Consider the following 19,612-nt stretch of genomic DNA (forward strand, 5'->3'; position numbering starts at 1 on the left):
TATTAAAAAAAATAGTAGAACCTTTCCTCCTCCACTTCCAATCTGCACATTTAAAAAAAGGCCAGACATGTAAGAGAGGCACAGTAAATGCAGCTATGAAATCATTATGAGGTAGTTGGGAAATGAGTCTCCCTCCTGATGAGGAATTACCCCCGTGTGGTTCTCATGTCACCATGAACTTGTTAAAAATACACTGCGACAAGAATCATGAAGCCATGGCTTTCCGTCAATATGAAACTCCAAAGACTGTAAGAGTGCGTGTACATATGAACATAATTTGAGCTGTGAACACATTGAGGAAATACACACACTCTTTGTGTTATGTTTAGACTTTACAATATTTCCTCCTATATCAGGTTCAGGGGGAAACAGGTTTTTTGTATGTTTACACCGGGTTCCACTAACTGGAAAACACACACACGTACATACACATACTGAATTATCATATTATTTACTGGCCAATATGCCTGTCAAATGTGTAACAAAGGTGGGGGAAGCAAGATTCAAAATGAAAAAAACACACACACACAGTGATTCTTAATTTTTATATATGCCTGTACTTATGCTCTAAAAACGTAGCCACTACTGTGCCTCCCACTTTATTCCACTACACGTGTGTGTGTGTTATAAAAAAAAGACGAATTCTTTGAATTACAACAAGTTAACTTTGGATTTCCTGGCTTTTGTAAAGCCAGGAAGGAAGTCCAAACCAAGTTTAAGTTCACTGGAGTTATTTAAATGTGACTTTAACCTTGCAACCCACAGCTTTTTCATACCTTGCCTTCTTTCAGCTTTTTTTTTAAAAAAAAGATCTTTACAATATGTAAAGGGTACTTCCAGACAGAGGTTTATTGTGGCATTGCAAGTTTTTCACACTATGCAAGTTTTTCCACTCTATCTACATGATATCATTGTCATCAAAATGCCTCTATTTTGCAATGTGTACATGCTTATTAGCACTTTTGGGGGATGGAGAGTTCATCCTGAGCATGGTTATCAGTTTGTCATGTACTCCCTCTTCTGTCTGCTCCTCACCTGAGCACAACCTGGCCGTTTTCTTTCCAGGAGTGGTCCTAAAGATATGAGTGTGTCTATTTCCCCTGATTGCCACATGCTAAAGGCACATTAGAAATTCCAGTTTGGATGAGCTCTTCTCTCAATAGCTCAGCATATGTCAGAGATTTTTATTTTTTTTATTAATACAGGGGTTTTGCACAATACCTAATTATCATAATTTTGGAATGGAGACGTATCAGTCTTGCATGTTAAAAAAACAAACACCCTTGGAGACAACTGCTGTTTCCCTCCCCACCCCGAAAAAGCACAACCCTCCTTTTTTACCCATTTTGAACCATGATAATGAAGGGCTGGAAACAATTGTTCTTGTCCATTTCTGAATTTGTTTAAAAGGTGTGTATAGGTCAAGAAATACCTATGTACATCTCTAGAACAGGAAAAGGTAGTGGGGGGGGGAGCAGGGGCCAGAAAACTGGGTGAAATTCAACGTTTAGCTAAATGGGGTATGCAATGTAAATCAGGAACAAGAGCCATTTGCACAACAGGACTTCTCCCTTTCTCCTCTCCCTGCACCCCCTGCATGCCCTCAAACCAATTCTTGGTGTGTCCCCCCCAACCCTTCAGAGCCAGTTTAGAGGGTGGGGGTACATGACGAAGGGGGAAAGTATTCCATTACACAAGTGAATATTTCATGTATTCAACAACTTAGCTGAATCCTGCCCACTGCATGGAAATATTGTGTCAAGGACTGTCCACTGGTGTGGATGGGAAACCACAGAATACCAAAGAAGAAACTAAGACTAAAAACAGAATGTGTGGATGCTCATGGGTTGCACACACTGAAAAATCAGATCTGAGCAACCTGTTGGCAACATGAGCCAACATATGGGTAACTCCCAAAGTGAATAAATATTATGAGACTGGCTCAACCTTCCTCACATACTTCTCCCTAACCCCATGATGGTGTGAGAGATTAGAACAAAAACTCTCTTTTTACCGTATTAGTTTAGTAGAGCCAGTAATTTCTAAAGAAGCATGAACTCCCAATTTTTTGTGTTATTAGCTCATGTGTTCAATAACACAGAAACAAGGAGTGGTGCTACAGTAACCCCACCGCTTATAGTAGCATGTGTGAAAACTTCCCCAGTATCCATAACTCATCAAAAATGCATTATTTTAGGGGAAATTGCTTCTCCAAAATGTATATATTAGGCAAAACTGCATATAATTGTTTTATTATACTGTAGATCTATTCAAAGTAACCCATAAACATTAACACTGGAAAAATGAGAAGCTGAGTGAAACCAAAATTAACAGATTTGCCCATCCCTGTGAAGGACAGACAACTGGAGAACAACACCATGTTTTCAGGGATGATAACTACCCTTTGGCCCAAGCTCTGTTTAAGCTCTCATTTCTCTGGTCACAACAGAAGGATGTTGTCTTTCTGCTCTTTCCTGGACAGAGGCACTTCAGAACGCAGGTGGGGATATCACATACTTCAGTGTTCCTCCAAACCAAACACTACATAAGATATACATTAAAAAACAACAGATACCATGGAGAAGTTGCATCTCCTGACCTTGACCCTCTCACATGCTGGTATTTTCGTTGGGAAGGGCTGCCCCCCATAACAGAATGCTCCAACATTTCCCACTGTCACCTGCAATCTGATGTGGTAAGGTCCAAGACCAGTTTTGCTACCTCAGCCCTTGTTTATGTAGGCCATTTAGGTGGGCTGAAGGGTGAGTTTCAGTTTGTGCTTATGACAGATCACTCGGGGATCTGCTTTGCCCTGGCCATGCTTCAGTCTGGGCTGTCGCTCTGAATCGAAAATAAGCTGGCAATGTTCCTAAGGGTTATATAAACTGGCCTCCTTTGAGAGATGGCAAGTGGGAGGTTTTCCACAGTGAAGACAATCAGCTATGTGTAGCAACCTCAGGATTTATGCCCACAGTTTCAAATTGGTTTTGGAGTAAATCCTTCATTAGCTGAAGGTTAATAATCCTTGGGATTGTGAATAGTTTTCTCAAAGAGCTCTGTGTAGGCAGAATTAATATGGAGGAACTGCAGAAGCCCATGCTTCCAACAGCCTTCTTGATTAAAAAGCCATTTGTGATACGTGGGAAAGTCAGAGTGTGTCACCCGCTTGAGTTCATAATGAGCAGTTTTGCAAGGATCATGGTTAATGAGCATGAATTGCCCTCTGAAAATGGAAATGTCTTCCCTAAAGTGTTGGTCAAACTCCCAGTATCATTAGATTGGTTTAAATCAGGGGTGGGGAACCTTAGGTCCAAACGCAGGCCTCCAAACTTCTCTATCTGGCTCCTGGGACTCTTCATAGGCCACACCCCTCCTCCCCAAACCACACCCCTCACTGGCCTGGCTTCACATCTTCCTTGAGTATTTTTGCCTGGCTAGAATATGTCCTTAAACTTTGGTAATGCCTCTTGCTTGTCTGGATGGAAGACACAAGAGGTGTGTGTTGAAACTAGCCTACTGTGCAAAAGTAAAATTTACATTCATTTTCTCACCTGTGTTTGCCTCTAGAACCACCTACCACTACCATGCGGCCTCTGGAAGATTGTCCAGAAGCGAATGTGGCCCTCAGACTGGAAAAAAGGTTCCTAACACCAAATTTAAACACACAAAATATCTATGCAAGTAAAAGTGACAGGGTTACTGATCAATTAGGATAATCCTGCAGGTATGTTTTCAGTCTTTGTCCCGAATCCCTTGATTCCTGGTGTTGTTATAAGAACAACAATAATTAATATATAAATAGAAATGAAAAAGTGTTAGCCTGCCCATGTTTATTTCTGAGAAAACAAAATCTGGATTGGCATTGAGTCTAGAGTTTTGGCACTGAAACTGCTGAATGAAGACAATTACACAATCAGTTCTAGCAGCCTGCCAATTTGCATGCTTTTACCAGAGGAGTAAGTTTGCTTGATCTATTCCAAACCATCTGAAGTCTTACAAATAAACTCATAAAACTATCTGCACTGTTGAAATCAGAAAGTGTATTTTTAGCCCTCACATTCTCAACACACATATTTGTGACCAAAGTGTGGATAAAAGCCCAAAAGTCAAAAGGAAAACTAAAACGGAAAATTATCAACTGCATAGAAGATTCTGGAAGTGTATAGAGATTGGAAAGCAGACATATTGCTGCCTGCTTATATCAGTAATGGCGTGATGAAAATGTTTTCAGTCAAAAGAGAGCAGTCTATTTTTTGTGGACAGCATAGGTGCGTGGGGGAAGATTCCTCTATCTGAAGGAGCATTCAGAAGTTGATAAAAGTTCTGGAACATTCTAGAAAAGTGTGGCAATGACACAAGAATCCAAAGCAATTTTTTGAGCATTCTCACAAATTTGGGGGAAAGACATTGGAACAGAAAGCAATACCTCTAGAGATTAAAAGAAAGAAAACAAACTGAAAGTTGTAAAAGTTGATAATTATATTGAGAAAGAAAACAAAAAGTGAGGAAGCAGAGGAAATGCAAAAAGAGAGCAAGACTGAGAGAGCCGTGAGAATTCCTTTTATTGAAATTTGCTTGTGATGCAATATAAACAGAATCTTCAGAAATTCTTGAGTGAAGACATAGTCCAATTGGTTAGGACAAGGTGCTCTGTTGAAAGGGCACAAAGGGGGATTTGAACTACTCCATTGCCAGTTACTTAGCATTCAAGGCTTGTGGGTTTGTGAAAAAAGCAGGGCTATTGTTACTTCCCATTACATTCTGGGAAACACTAATTAGTGAATAAGCATTCCTCACTAGATATGGTTCCTCATTTGAAAGCCCTGAACTGAGTCTAAATCGTATGAATAATCTGGTGGGTATATACATATAAGGTAAACTGTTAACCACAGTATTATTAAGTCAGTGTTGGTGCAGATATAGCTCAAAATTATAATTGTTCTTCTGTAAAATATCAAAAATCTGTTCTTGTCAAAAGCCACCAAAAAGCTTATAAAGTTCTGTCATTTTTATACCAGTTTTGACGCAATTGGTCATTTAAAAAAACAAAACACCAGATGCATGAAGCTCCTTCTCATTAGAGAGCTTTTGAAAATATTCAGGTCCACACAGAGTGTGGTACATTGGGGCAATCCAAGATTTCTCCTAAATTATTACATTGGGTATGGATGAAATGGTTGTAATCCTCCTAAGGAAGTAAGCCCCACTGAACACAACAGAGTATACTTCCGAGTAAACATGGGTAGGATCAAACTCTAGAGCTCATTGAACTGAGGATGCTTCTAGATGACTTGCTTATTGAACTTTCATCCTAATTTGTTTAAGAAGTGACCTATCCATCTTGCTTGGAATTCATGTTTTCTCCACTCTTTCATGGGTGAGGGGACACATTTTGCCTAGATTAACATCCTGTTATGTTACAAGAAACCATCTGTTTTCTATTAGATTTTCATCTTTTTGTGATTTATGAAGCTGCACGCTGTGCTGTAATGCGTGGAATCTTGGAGCAAAAGAAACAGAAAGGTTTGGGGCATGTAGTATAGACTAGAGGACTCCCAAAAAGGAAATAACATATCTCTTCAATTTGGGGTTTTATTGGATTGGATTAATACATTTTTTACTTCATTGTCATTTGTGTGCTGGAAATTTTTACATAGACATTTTACCTGAAATTTGTAAAGGCCAATGGCTTGCAGAATAAGCCTGATAAAGAGCATGGTAACTAGCCAGTAGGCAGCATCACTCAGTGGTTGCTGAAGGACCGTGTGCTTGTGTTTGTTGTGTGCACGCAATAGTAGAATTGGGAATAGGAGCACAGCTATTCCAGTCTAACTATATTTCAGCGCTTTGTTTCAGTGTTCGTATCCAACATGTTACATAGTGCTTTAAAAAATGCAGAGCTTTCATCAAGATTTCTACTGTAGTATATAAGCAATCTCGTTATAAGTGTGCAGCCTTTTTAGAAGGGGTGTGACTCCATGAGGAAGAACCAAGGAAACATTCCAGACAAATTTAGACTGCAATCCTGTGCCTGGGAGTTAGCCTCATTGAACTCAATGGGACTGACTTTTGACCAGACATATATAGGATTGCATAGTTAGTTGGGCCTAGGTTTCATTTAAATTCATGGGTCACCAGTTAGTCACAATTGACTTGACCCATATATTGCAATGGCTCATCAGCATGGCTTTCTCTGGATCAGAACCCCTGAGAACAATCACAAAATTAGACAGTAACTTTGAGAAGCATTGTTTTGGCTTCATACTCTATCTACAGAAGTTGTTAAGAATAAATCCCAGAAGGGTGTAATGAATGAACTCCTCAACTCTTAGATATGCAGATTGGGATGCTGGGCGTGATCCTGCACTTCCTTTTTCCAGATTGCTCCCTTTGGCCTTTTTCAAAAGCACTAAATTACTTGTTACGTGTACACATTATGTAATACATATGTTTGTGTTCTCCCAAAGATGGGTCAGCCCTGTTGAAACAGAAAACAATCCTTTTATCAAGCACCAAGCAAAATAGTGTTTATGTTGTCTTCAAAACATAAGCATTCCAAATGGTGTCACTTAGCCATCTGTGCTGTTTTGCTTCACAGACAGAAACACCCTCCCCAAAGCAACTGCTAGACCAAACTCAGCTAAATGTGATTTTAAAATATGCATCTTTGCAGTTGATTTAAAAGGGGTGAAATGCTTATGGTACCTAATGGAAGTGCTTGATTGTGTTGATGTAGGTAAAACGTTGACATGTCTGCATCAGGTCTTTCATAATCAGAGAATGCAGTCTCCTGTCGTTTTCCATAATAGATCAAACACCAAGCTTGCAGTCTTCCCTTTCCCTCATGAAGGACACTGCCAGACTGCCACACTTTTGTTTGACTCTCATCCTGTGCCCAAGAAGGGTGCACCTTTATAACCCACCACACAAATACAGGTACATTGCCGTAAAGAGCACTAGCTAAATTGCCCTCTAACAAATCCCAAAGCTTGTGCTGCTTTTTTATTGTTCTAGAGGGATGTTTAATGTAGGATGGATGCGTGCTGCTCACCAAGGGCACTGTGGTATCTAAATGGCACCACGAAGCCAGTTTTGAATGGCAAGAAACCAGCAACGACTTGACGGTGGCGTCGTATAACCTCCGCTCAAACGAGGTCGATTGCTCGTCTGGAAGCGACGTGGGAACCTCCGCTGGCCATAACAGAGTAGCTCTGCTAGCGGCTGTGCCCTCTCTGGCAACTAAGAGAGATTTAATTCCTGCCAGCAGAGGGCAATGGCGGGGCCCAGAGAGGTCTATCGACACCCCACACTTTCCCCATATTCCAAGTCTAGATAGCAGCGAAGAATATGAATGAATCTGGAATGTGTACTGAGCGCGCTTCTGGGTTTGTAAGCCGTTTGCTTTTCTTTTAGCACATCGTGTGCCCTTTCCTCACCGCTGCTGAAGACCAGGCTCCGGCTGGCAGGAGCCCGGGAGGAGCGAGGCGGCAGCGCGCGCGGCGTTGCATCAGTCGGCTTCCTGCAGGAGCGGGGAGGGCTCTGGGCATGCGGACATTCAAAGTGACTTTGCCGTTCGGGCTGCTCGATGACGCGAGCGCTCGCGGGATGGGAGTGTCTGTCTGGCTCCCCGCCGAAGTGACGTCTTCCCAGGCACCGCGGGTCATGTGACCGGGGCCCATTCACAAAAAAAAGCCGAAGCAGCAAACCGCGGCTGGCGCTATATAAGGCGAGGCTGCGCCGCTGGTCCAGCAAGGAAACTGCAACAGACAAGCAACGAGCAGCAGCTGCCCCGCAACGGAGGCTGCCAACACAAGAGAAAGAGCAAAGCCCAAGCTAGCGGCTCTGTCGTCTTTGCCATCTCCACGTTCGCCGATCCAGGCGTTTTTACTTTTTGGAACCGGGGTGGGAGTTACGGACCCCCGCCAACAAGGAACAAGAGAGGCAGCTTCTGTTTGGCAAGAAGCGCTGCTTCGGTTCGAGACGAGCTCGGCGGGACTAAACAAAGAGGCGCCCGGGGAACGGAGACAAAAGCGGCTGCCCAGCGCCCTTTCGCCCACCGCGCTGCCTGCCCTGCCCCGAGCGATGGTCAACATGCAAGTGTGCGCCCTGGACTGCGAGACGCTCCGCGAGCTCCTCCAGGACCGCTGCGTGCAGTGCCTGGTGCTGGACTGCCGCTCCTTCTTCTCCTTCAACTCCTCGCACATCGGCGGCTCCTGCAACGTCCGCCTGAGCACCATCGTCCGGCGGAGAGCCAAGGGGGCCATGGGCCTCGAGCACATCCTGCCCAACGAGGAGGCGCGCGCCCGGCTGCAGAAGGGGCTCTACCACGCCGTCGTGCTCCTCGACGAGCGCAGCGCCGACCTGGAGGCGCCCAAGAGGGACAGCACCCTCCTGCTCGCCCTCAACACCCTCTGCCGGGAAGCCAGGGACACCCGCGTCTGCTTCCTCAGGGGTGAGTTCAAAGGCTGCAGAGAGAGGGAGAGGAAGGTCGCCTTCCCCAAGGCGCCCTCTGCCCTGCCAATCCACCTCCCCTGGGCTCCAAAGGCCCACCGGGTAAACGGAATTAAGAGCAATACGTAGTAAGAATAACGGATATTGACAAATAGCCTAGGGCAGTTGCATTGTTTTAACAGAGGGGCTTATAGGAGTGGCCACTGGACTGTCAATGGAGTTTTACCTCCCCTTCCTACCCCACACCCTGCTGCTTAGAGTTTGTTCTTCGGACAATATTAACCTCTTTTCTTCTTTATTTTCTTCTAGGAGGATACGATGCCTTCTCGTCTGCCTGCCCTGAGTTGTGCACCAAACCATCTGCTCCCAAGGGGCTGACTCTGCCGCTCAGCGCAAACAATGTGCCTGGCAGCGCCGATTCAAACTGCAGCTCCTGTGGGACTCCTCTCTATGATCAGGTCAGTTGGGAAGCATCCATGAATCAAAATTATACTTGCTTTTAAAATTATTTTATTTTATTTGAATTACCAGTTGGCCTTTTTTTAAAAAAAATGCCTGGAATGGAAAGACACCAATGTGTGTATAAAAATATTCCTTTTGGAAACACAAGGCATTCAAGGCAAAACAAATGTTTCATTATAACACAACAACCATATCAAAGTGCAGAGGATTAACAGACTGTGTTTCTTTGTCTCCTTTATTTTAGGGTGGTCCAGTGGAGATCCTACCTTTCCTGTATCTAGGCAGCGCCTATCATGCTTCCAGGAAAGATATGTTGGATGCTTTGGGGATCACAGCCTTGATCAACGTTTCTGCCAATTGCCCAAACCATTTTGAGGGACACTATCAGTACAAAAGCATCCCTGTGGAGGACAACCACAAAGCTGACATCAGCTGCTGGTTTAACGAAGCAATTGACTTCATAGGTAAACGAGTCCTCTCTCTCTCCCCCCCCCCACTCCCTACATATTGAGTTTATAGTATCCCTTGGGTGCCAGCACCTTAGCAGACACTTCCAGCATCATTTAAATTTGAGATGCAGGGTATTTCCTTAGGGATCAAAATAGCACCAGCTGAAATAAATCTGTAGCTACGATGGTGCTTGGGCTTCTTTTAGAAGATAGCATTGTGAAATCCCAAAAAGCATACTAGACTTTATAAAGAGTCATTGGATCCACTAGCATGGGTGTTGGAGGGATCAGCTGGTAATCTGAACCAGTCTCATGCTGATGGAATTTTCTAGCAAGATTTAGTGGCCACAGTTGGAGTAGGTGATTATAATCAAGTTGAAACAACATCCATATTGGTTTATTTGCACACCTTCATTTGTGCATCCAGCTCCATTCCCAGCTGTGTAGCGTATTGCTGTAGCTGGTTAGGCAAGATGGCCCCTCAAGCACAGAGAATGAAAAGCAGCTTTGAAGCTTTACAGGAAAACTCTTGCTAATGTTGATGTTTTGCTTGCTCCTTCAGACTCTGTTAAAAACCATGGTGGGCGAGTATTTGTTCACTGTCAGGCTGGCATCTCCCGCTCAGCGACCATCTGCCTTGCTTACCTTATGAGGACCAACCGAGTCAAACTGGATGAAGCTTTTGAGTTTGTGAAGCAGAGGAGAAGCATCATCTCCCCCAACTTCAGCTTCATGGGGCAACTGCTGCAATTTGAGTCCCAGGTCCTTGCTCCAAATTGCTCGGCAGAGGCTGGGAGCCCGGCAATGTCTGCACTGGACAGAGGAACATCCACTACAACGGTCTTTAACTTCCCCGTCTCCATCCCTGTCCACTCTGCTTCCAGCGCACTAAGCTACCTTCAGAGCCCTATCACAACCTCTCCGAGCTGCTGAAAAGCAGGTGCAGGTGGGCCCTGTACACAAAGACTTGATGCCCTTTGCTGTTACCTGAAAAGTGCAATAACTTTGAGGGCAGGTCTGTTAGCTTGCACCGGACTCCTCTCATTGCAGTTACAGAGCAATACAAGATCCACCAGCTCAGAGCAGCATCTCTTGACTCCAGAAAGCCAGGTTCTTTCTGCTAGATCTTGCTGAGATGCATTTTTGACCAATGTTTGGATGCTGCCTACAAAGGAGAAAAAGCATGCAGGACATTTGCTTTCTACTCCTGAAATAATTCCTCTTTTACAGTTTTTCTGTTTGTCAGTCTGTTTCAGTAGCAAATCTGAAAGTGTTCTCATTCCTGGGTGTGCTAGGCTGCAGTCGAACTGTCCCCTTGTACAAGGATGTCCAGATATTTATTTATTTTTTACAGTGTAATTGCTTTGTGTGCGTTCTGCCTTTCAAGTCTGAAGTTTCATTTTCTTTTTGAAAGAAACAAACAAAATACCTCAGTATTTTTTGGGTACTGTAATCCTGTAAATAGATCTTAAGAACTGTATTCCGAAGCACTGACATTGAAAGCACAAAGGAGTGTTTGTGTTTTTGGGTTGCCAACAGTTACATGTTTTGCTGATTTATTTATGATGTGAAATAATATATTTCTTCTTATCAAAAGAAGAACATGGGTTTTGTTATGATTGTGCCTTTTTATACAAACCAAATAAATTATGACATTTCTATTGAAGAAAATATTAATTCTTTTATAGATCCTTCCCCCACTCCCTTTTCATAATATGCTGAAAAATTGCAATGGTAAGTATGTGAAGTCCAGAAAGCAGACATCTCCTTTGTACTAGCTCTGTGTTCCATAGGACTTATTGCAGGGTCCCTAATGGTGCTGTAGAAGAATCCAAGCCCCAATACAAAGTCATTTGCCAAACTCCAGTAAGCACCACATGTAGGATCTACCCTCTTGTGCTGTACAAATGGCTATTGCAGTCAAGAGAAACATACACACACAAGCTATTAGAGCAGGGGGGGAAATGTGAACCCCGAAACAGATTATTAGCATTCTTTACTATCTGGATCAGCTATTAATTGGCAGAGGAGGAAAGTGGGTATACTGATGATAGGTAAAGGTAAAGGGACCCCTGACCATTAGGTCCACTCGCGGATGACTCTGGGGTTGTGGCGCTCATCTCGCTTTACTGGCCGAGGGAGCCAGCGCACAGCTTCTGGGTCATGTGGCCAACATGACTAAGCCACTTCTGGCGAACCAGAGCAGTGCACAGAAACACCGTTTACCTTCCCGCCGGAGCGGTACCTATTTATCTACTTGCACTTTGACGTGCTTTCGAACTGCTAGGTTGGCAGGAGCAGGGACTGAACAACAGGAGCTCACCCCGCCGCGGGGATTCAAACCACCGACCTTCTGATCAGCAAGCCCTAGGCTCTGTGGTTTAACACACAGCACCACCCGCATCCCAATATTGATGATCAAAAATATAAAACCCACCACCATTAGACATGATCTATGTTACTAACTAATCTAAAAATGATGAAAGTTGGGAAGGGGGCAGAGATTGGGTAGCCTTGGGTGTTGCTGCTGCCTCGGGACAACTTTGGGTTCGAGCCTACAGCACAGTAAGAAGGCATCCAGGCACATCTATGAGGGCATCATAAATGTTCGTGAACTCTGAGCAAATAGCAATGCCATGTATAGGGAAAGGGGTCCAAAGCTGTTTTGTCCCATCCCCCCCCATCTCCCTCCCACCCCCGGCTTTATCTTGAGTGTGTTAGGATAGGTTTGTCATTAGCTACTTTCTTGGTCATTAAGGGTGACTAAACTTGCCAGTGATCAAGTTTAAGCAGTAAGTCCCAAAGATCTATGCAGTTTCCATTGTGAGTGATGCTTAAAGTTGGGTTGCATTGCCTAAGGCTGTGTTAGAGGGTTTTGCATTGAGCTTCATTTTCTCTCAAACTAGTTCTAAGGAAAGAAAAGGGGAAGCCAACATGCATGCTGGGCCATGGAAACGTGGGCCAAACTACTCCTAATTAAACATACTTTTAAAAATAAATAAATAAATGCTTAAACCGGTTTCTTTTACAGTGGTACCTCGCAAGACGAATGCCTCGCAAGACAAAAAACTCGCTAGACGAAAGGTTTTTCCGTTTTCGATTTGCCTCGCAAGACGAAATTTCCCTATGGGCTTGCTTCGCAAGACGAAAACGTCTCGTGGCTTTGTTTCCTTTGTCTAAAAACAAAGACATGTTTTGTTTATAAAGTTAATTTATTTTCCCTTCAATTTTTGAACTGCTCTTTACAGTATGTGTGACTTTAAAGAGCAGTTAATAAACTGTTGTACCAAATTTGGCTTTGTTTGGACTTTTTTTGACCATAGGAACGCATTAATTGATTTTCAATGCATTCCTATGGGATTTCGTGATTCGCAAGACGAAAAATTCGCTAGACGACAAAACTTGCGGAACGAATTAATTTCGTCTTGCGGGGCACCACTGTATTTGGCCAGGATCAGGGATCCGTGCTGATACTCTGTTTAAATTGGCATCCCCACAGATATTTGCCCCTAAGGGCACTGCTAACTGCAAACAGTTGCAGTTAACAGTACCCTTAGCAATACCATTAGCATCTTGCTTCTCTTCCGGGAGTGTAGAGTCTGCTTACATGGTGGGGCAGGGAGGAATGTGTGGGGAAGGAGCAATAGGGGCATGAGTGGAAGGCATTGTCTCAGGTTTGGGGAACCTTTGGCCCTCCAGATGTTGTGGAACTACGCCTCCCATCATCCCCAGCACGCACGGCCAGTTCAACAACACCTGGAGCACCAGACGTTCCCAGTACCTGGTCTATCTGGTCTGTTCTTTCCTCTCCAAAATCTCCCATCTCCATGTGAAATGTTTATAAGGTAAGTTAGCATTGTTGCTCCCATTTCACAGGTGAGATTATAAGTGACTGTGAATTATCTTAAGGGCACCAAAGAAGCTCTATAGCTGAGATTTAACGATCCGCATGCCTACCCTTTCAATGCAAAGCAATGTTATTGAGTGACCAGTGCATACAGGATAATACAATGTGGACTCATACTGGGATCCAGGGCCAGCTCTATGATGAGAAAGAGGAAGGCAGCTGCCTCAGGCAGCAGATGCTGAGGGGTGGGGTGGAGACAGAGCTGTGAGTGCCATGTGGTCTGCTGCCCTCAAGTACCTTTCACCACTATTGGAGTAAGCTTCAACTACCAATCCAATTGGCTTCTGCATGCACCCGGGGGAAGAGCACCATCTTGTCCTCCACCTCAGGCAGCAAAATTTCTTGAGCTGGCCCTGCTGGGATCTTCCTAATGCCAGTGGGCAGACAACAGAAAACACTTTCCTTAGGAACTTGGTATGTAGAACAGTGTGCAGGATTGTAGCCAACATGTCCTTTTCTGGAATAATTCTTCACCATGCACCCAAAGAATCCTCTTATGCTGAGTATTTTATAGTCTTGATTGCTTAACTTCAGTTATCCGTCTGTAAAATGGGAGTAAAACTAGTTTTCTTGAGACATATAGCCAATCTGGGATTTGTTCCCATCCACTTTTAAATTCAAGGCTAGCCCCGTAGTCTCTGGATGAAATTATCTCTTGCATGCTATCCCTCCTAGGCCTCTGACAAGGTCTGTCATGTGAGACCCACCTTTTCCTCCCTCTTTAGTGCTGTGCTATAAAAGACAGAAAGAAGCATGGGCACCCATTTTAGCCCTATGGCTCAAATTCTGCTTTCCTCTGCCTTGCAGGTCATTTGGAGACATGCTTGCACAGGTGCAGCCAGGAGGAGTTTATGTTCCAATGACTTCATCTGACAGCTCGTAATCACTAAATCAAGGTGGTGTATGACCACTGGCTAAATCTTTACTTAGCTACTGTCAGCCTGCTCACCATGCATATCACCCAGACATCTCATTGTGATGTGTTGCTAATAGTTATCTGAATAAATTTCATTTCTTGGAAGATTATGTTGCACATTAGGAAGCTTTGTATGTAAAGCTTTCCATATGCAGTATTCTGATTTGCTTCATTATTGATTATCCTCTGCTACAGAACAGCCAAGGAGCAGCAGAATAAACAGAGACCCTTAGCATTCAACACGTGCATAAAGATTTTAATATAAAATTTACAACTTACCTTTTCTAAACCCTCAGATTTAAGATTTGCATCGAAGGCCCTGTTCTCTGGCTTGTTCTGATTGGTGGACAGTTGCCGCAGGGCCTTCTCACTGGTGGTGCCACAGTTCTGGAATTCTTGCTTTATGAAAGCCTGACAAGCTCCCTTCCCATTTTTGAACAGCACTTGAAAACAATGTTATCTTGGAACACATTTTTATGGCTGACTAGACCGTTTCTATTGTATTCTTCTGGTTTTTAATGTGCTGTGCAGTGCTTTTTTCTATAAATTAGGTGCCGGTACTCGCCATGAAGTTGTTACATTGTCACACTTTTTAAAGCTCAATTCTCTAACCACAGCTGCTGAGAAGGCAAATCCTGCTGATTTCAATGGGGCTCACTCCCAGGTAAGAGGGGTTGGAACTGCAGCCTTTATGTGATTTTTAAAAATTGTGTTTTATCATACGTGTCTTTTAATAGAAACCCCTTTGAAAAACTTGTTTTGAAAATTGTTGTATAAATAAGGAAAAAGAGACGTCCATGTTAGGCTTTACGGTATTGTTCCTTTCGCTGCTCCACCCTTGCCCCTCCTTCCATGTTTCTTATGTAACCACTCTTTCGGCCTGTGGTGCGGGCAGTGCAATGAGATTTCAGCTTTAAACCGAACTCACTTAGTGGAAAAATACAGCCTTTGGCAAGTGATCCCATCAGTCTGATTCTTAAAAAGAAAAAGAAAAGAAAAGAAAAAGGAAGGGGGAGAAATTCCACCTGTTTATTTGAATTTCCAATGGAATTTCGTTTCCCTATGAGCAGCAAGCATTTGTTTTATGTACTTTACAGACAAATAAGAACTCATTACCTGGCAGCCAGTCAACTTTACAATCTAAGCAGGCACCTGAACAGGGGCAAGCAGTTTAATGTTCTCGAACAAACCCATCCCAGCTAGTTGCAGCTTGTGCTCTGAAGGCAGAAGGCCACGCTGTAATTTTTACAAAGTTCACAGTCATTTGTGATTTATTATAGAGGAAGAAGCCAAGGTTATTTTGAGCAAAGTTCTTCCCCTCACCCCATCCTGGCTCTAGATTATGTATCTCTTAGAAACGGTATACAGTGCATACATCCAGGCAAATGGATACCAGTTTGTATATATGTACATGTGTGTGTGTACACACACACACACACACACACGCTTGCTATTACTTCGGTATTAGAACACCCTGTTTTACTTCACTGCATTGCTATCCAGCCTGCTCTTTAACACTCTTTTTGATCAGGGGGCTCAACAACCTCCCAGAGTGAGTGTTCTTAGTGAATGAAACACAAAAGCCTGTGTATATGGGTGCGTGTTGTAACTTTAAGATTATATAATTCTGTAATTGCAGAGTTGCCTATATCTCCATGGTAACCGCTAGGAGTTTCCCTTTTGTGAGGAAGGCAGTAACATCACTTCCTGTAGCTGATAGAACAGTTTGTCATGAAATGGTAAAAGAAAAAGAAAAAAGAGGCTCCTTTAGCTTTGGCAGGAACTTGCTTCAGGATTAGCTGGTTGCCGTGGAAGGCTACAAATATATGCTCACTTAGCAATAAGTGCTGGTGTCATAGATAGGAGGAGGAGCTAGAAAAGTGCAATTCCAGCGTAAATTAGCAAGCAACGGTTGAAGCACCCACAAATACACACAAACACATGATAAAGAACACATTATTATTATTACGCAGGAGTTACAGGACACAAATAGACACCAATATATAGCACACACAGGATTCATACAGGACTCCCAACTGTGTAAATAAGTGAGGCAATGCTTTTATTTAGCACACTGCATTTTTTAAGAGAACTCTGCGTGTGCATGTTACGTCAGGAGCTGCAACGTACAAATCATCCCTTGGAATCCACCCAGTAAAGTGGCTAAGGTTACCTTACACTGCAGGTAATTGCCGGAAAACAACATTGCACCCACAGTTGAATTGTTGGCAAGATGGGCTCATTTAGTTAGTAGCTGTTATTGCTTTGGCCACAGGGCCACAGGGCAAGGGGACAAGCAAGCCTCATCAGTGTTCACCTGAGTCTGGGAGTCATTAAGCACAGCTCAAGCTAAGCCAGTCATTCTGGAATGAAACGGACTCCATCGTCTCTTTGTCGGATGTGATACCAGTGGGCAAATGATCAGTACTAAGTTTGCAAGAGGCCAGAGCCAATTTTAAGCACACTCACTGCTAAAATGTGACCTATGCCAGCACTTGTGCATTTTGTTCACACATCACTCCTTAGCCTAAGGGGCCAGAGTTCATTGGTAAAGGAAAATGCAGTTTCAGGCCCCGGCATCTCCACAGTTAAAAGGATCAAGTACAGATCATGGGAAAGCCCTCTGCCAGGCCTAGAGAACCAGCGTCGGTAAGCGTAGACAGGGTTAAGTGGATCAGTGGGCTGAGTATGCTTCCAGAAGAGCATTTATGGTGAGGTCAGTGCGGCTCATGTTTGCAAGTATTTGTTTGCACCATCCTCACGCTGTCACTGGCATCTGTCTTGCTTTGTGGTGCAGCGTGGTTCAGGCTGCACTACAGGGAAGGCAGAGCTCTGGTGCTGCTTTGGCAGGAAACAAACTGAGACGAAGCCCTAAGGGGTAGCAGCAGCATCCCAAATGTTAGCTCTGCCTGTACTGAATGTCACTTTTTCAGTCAGAGACGCCTGCAGCAAGGGAATGGGAGAGCCTCTGGTCTCACTGGGGCTTCTGCAGTGGAGTCCTTTGAGTGCAAGGATGGCAGTGTCACCACAGTGTCACCTGAGGAGAACTGGCCCCCGCAGGCTCATCTGGTGGAAATGCTTCTGGATCTGGCCCTGTTTGCCTTTCCCCTTCTGAGTTCTCAATCTCATTACTTCAGCTGTTTTATTAAAAAAAGAAAAACAACCCTGTTGCCAAGATCTCATATGAGATATCTAACTGACCTGTTTGCAATATTAATTCCCTGTTAGAAAGCACCCAGATGCGATATAAGGCAGCTTTACATGTCCATACAAAGACTAAGCACCCTGGAAATTTGTTTGAAGAATGGCGTTGATAGGAATTCCCATAAGAAATTAAATGAATAGCCAACTGACTTCCTAATGGGACTTCCCTGATGACGTCTCAAGCCTTTAGGCTTGTGTCTATTTCCTGGCAAAGAGGGAACTAAAGTGCTGGGCTTCCCCTCTTGAAAGGCTGCTAGAACTTGTAATCATGGGTACTAACCATATCCCAACAGAGTGCACACACTTTTAAGGCTAATTTAAGCCTCTGTTGATTAGATCAGGCAATCTTTAGTGTGGCATCCATGGGTACTGCAGTACCCACAGAGGCCTCCTCTGTTGCCTGAGAGGCTCTCCATTCCCTGCCCATTCTGAGACTTTTTCAATAATATTTTTCACCAGATGGCTGGGCTCATGGCACTCTCAAGTATCAGCCAAGACTCCAGCCACCTGTCATTTTCATTTGCCCACAGTACCTTTGGGCCAACTTGAGGCCCAGGAGTGTTTGGGGGAAATGTAGGTGGTGGGCAGCTGAAGTCTTGACTGGCACTTCCCTTCACTTTGTGCCCAGCCACTCAGCAAAAAAGAAAAAGAAAAGAAAATGCTGCTGCTGCTTCCTGGTAAGCTGGGCTGAGAGAGAGGTGTCAATATTCACGCTAGAGGTTTGGCTCTTTAGTTCTTCAGAAGGAGACAGAGCCTGGGGCAGTTGTTCAAAATGCCTCAATTTACTACCAAACCATGTTGGAACAAGTTGCTCACTAGAAGCATCCCATGGGGCTCTGACAATCAGCCTGCTGTGCCCAGTGGGCCCCTCCATGGAAGCAGAACAGGCCACAGCAGCCATTTTGTGATAGCCCCTGCCCTAGTGGCAGCCATTTTGTGGTGGTTCCCATTAAACTTATTCAAAATGCCAAATGTGCCTATGAGCCCAGAAAGCTGGGACCTGGATTTAGTAATGCATTATACTGAAGCAGACCCTTGGTTCTTCTAGCAACTGATGACAATTTAACAGATTTGATGTGATCAGTGCTTTTTATTTTTCCTTTTTAGAAGAAAAGCTGCCGGTAATCACATGAAGTTGTTACAGCAAGTGCCACAGTTTAAACTTTTTTTTTTTTTTTGGGGGGGTGCTGATACTGCGTACCCCTGAGTACCCCCAGAAAAAAGCACTGGATGTGATGCATGTACAGAAGCTATTGATGTGATGATGCATGTACATAAGCACAGACGGCAGTCGCTTTAACTATAAATAGAAAAGTTGTTAATGAACTCATGGCAAACTGTGTTGCATAGTAGCCGGAGTGTTAGGCTAGGGCCTGGGAGACCAGGGATCAAACCCCCATTCAGCTGGCCTACCTCACTGGGTTGTTGTGACGATAAAAGGGGTTGAGGGAGAAAAGTACTTGGTGTGAGTTCTCCAACTTTTGGCCTTTGATGGTATGGGTGGTAGTCAACTAAGTTTTAGTCAGGGTAGATCAACTGAAATGAATGTGCATGACTAATTTAGGTTCATGAATTCCAGTCGTTCTACTCTGAGTAAAACCTAGTTGACCACCACTCTATAATTGTATGTCATACCAAATCAGAGAACAAATTAAGCTCCCATCTGGGAGCACCCTGAGAAATTAGCCTTTTATATTAAAAAACAGCAACCCAAGCAACTATGAACTGTGGAAGAGAGTATTGGAAAGTGCATTTGCTGATCTGTGACTGTGAGTAACCAACCAATATACTGATGAAAATGGTGCAGGTGCCATATTATCTATCCATTCTACACTCTAATTCCCTTCCTATAGTTTGGGCATAATGGGTAGTGAGCTTTGAGCCAATCAGAATTCAAAGGGCTTGGATGATTTTCCCAACTGTTGAGCGTGTGTGTGTGTGTGTGTGTGTGAGAGAGAGAGAGAGAGAGAGAGAATGACTGGCTTCCTTACTTCCAGAAATACCAATCTACCAGTAGCAGAGGTCCAGTAGTGAAGATGCAGATAGCTACTGCCTAGGAAAAGAATCTCTGAAATATTACAGACAAGCTGAAATTGTTCTCTGCAGTAAGCTTCTGCAAATCTCCAGCATACAAATGCAGTTCTCTGAATCCTGAGATCTATGACTCATAGTTCTTCCCTAGAAAACAGATGGGAAGCAGATAGTGACGATGTTCATACAATA

General features: G+C 43.8%; 1 protein-coding gene across 1 annotated transcript; it reads left to right on the plus strand.

The window, feature by feature from the left end:
- The first annotated feature begins 7,736 nt into the window (after positions 1-7,736).
- Positions 7,737-11,033, plus strand: DUSP1 (dual specificity phosphatase 1). Its single transcript, XM_081183807.1, has 4 exons — positions 7,737-8,452; positions 8,761-8,909; positions 9,158-9,377; positions 9,925-11,033. Exons 1-4 carry the CDS (start codon positions 8,083-8,085, stop codon positions 10,293-10,295), a joined length of 1,110 nt encoding a protein of 369 aa, XP_081039933.1. The 5' UTR covers positions 7,737-8,082; the 3' UTR covers positions 10,296-11,033.
- The last annotated feature ends 8,579 nt before the right edge of the window (positions 11,034-19,612 follow it).

Source organism: Podarcis bocagei (genome assembly GCF_964188305.1).
Source record: "Podarcis bocagei genome assembly, chromosome: 2".
Lineage (NCBI taxonomy): Eukaryota > Metazoa > Chordata > Lepidosauria > Squamata > Lacertidae > Podarcis > Podarcis bocagei.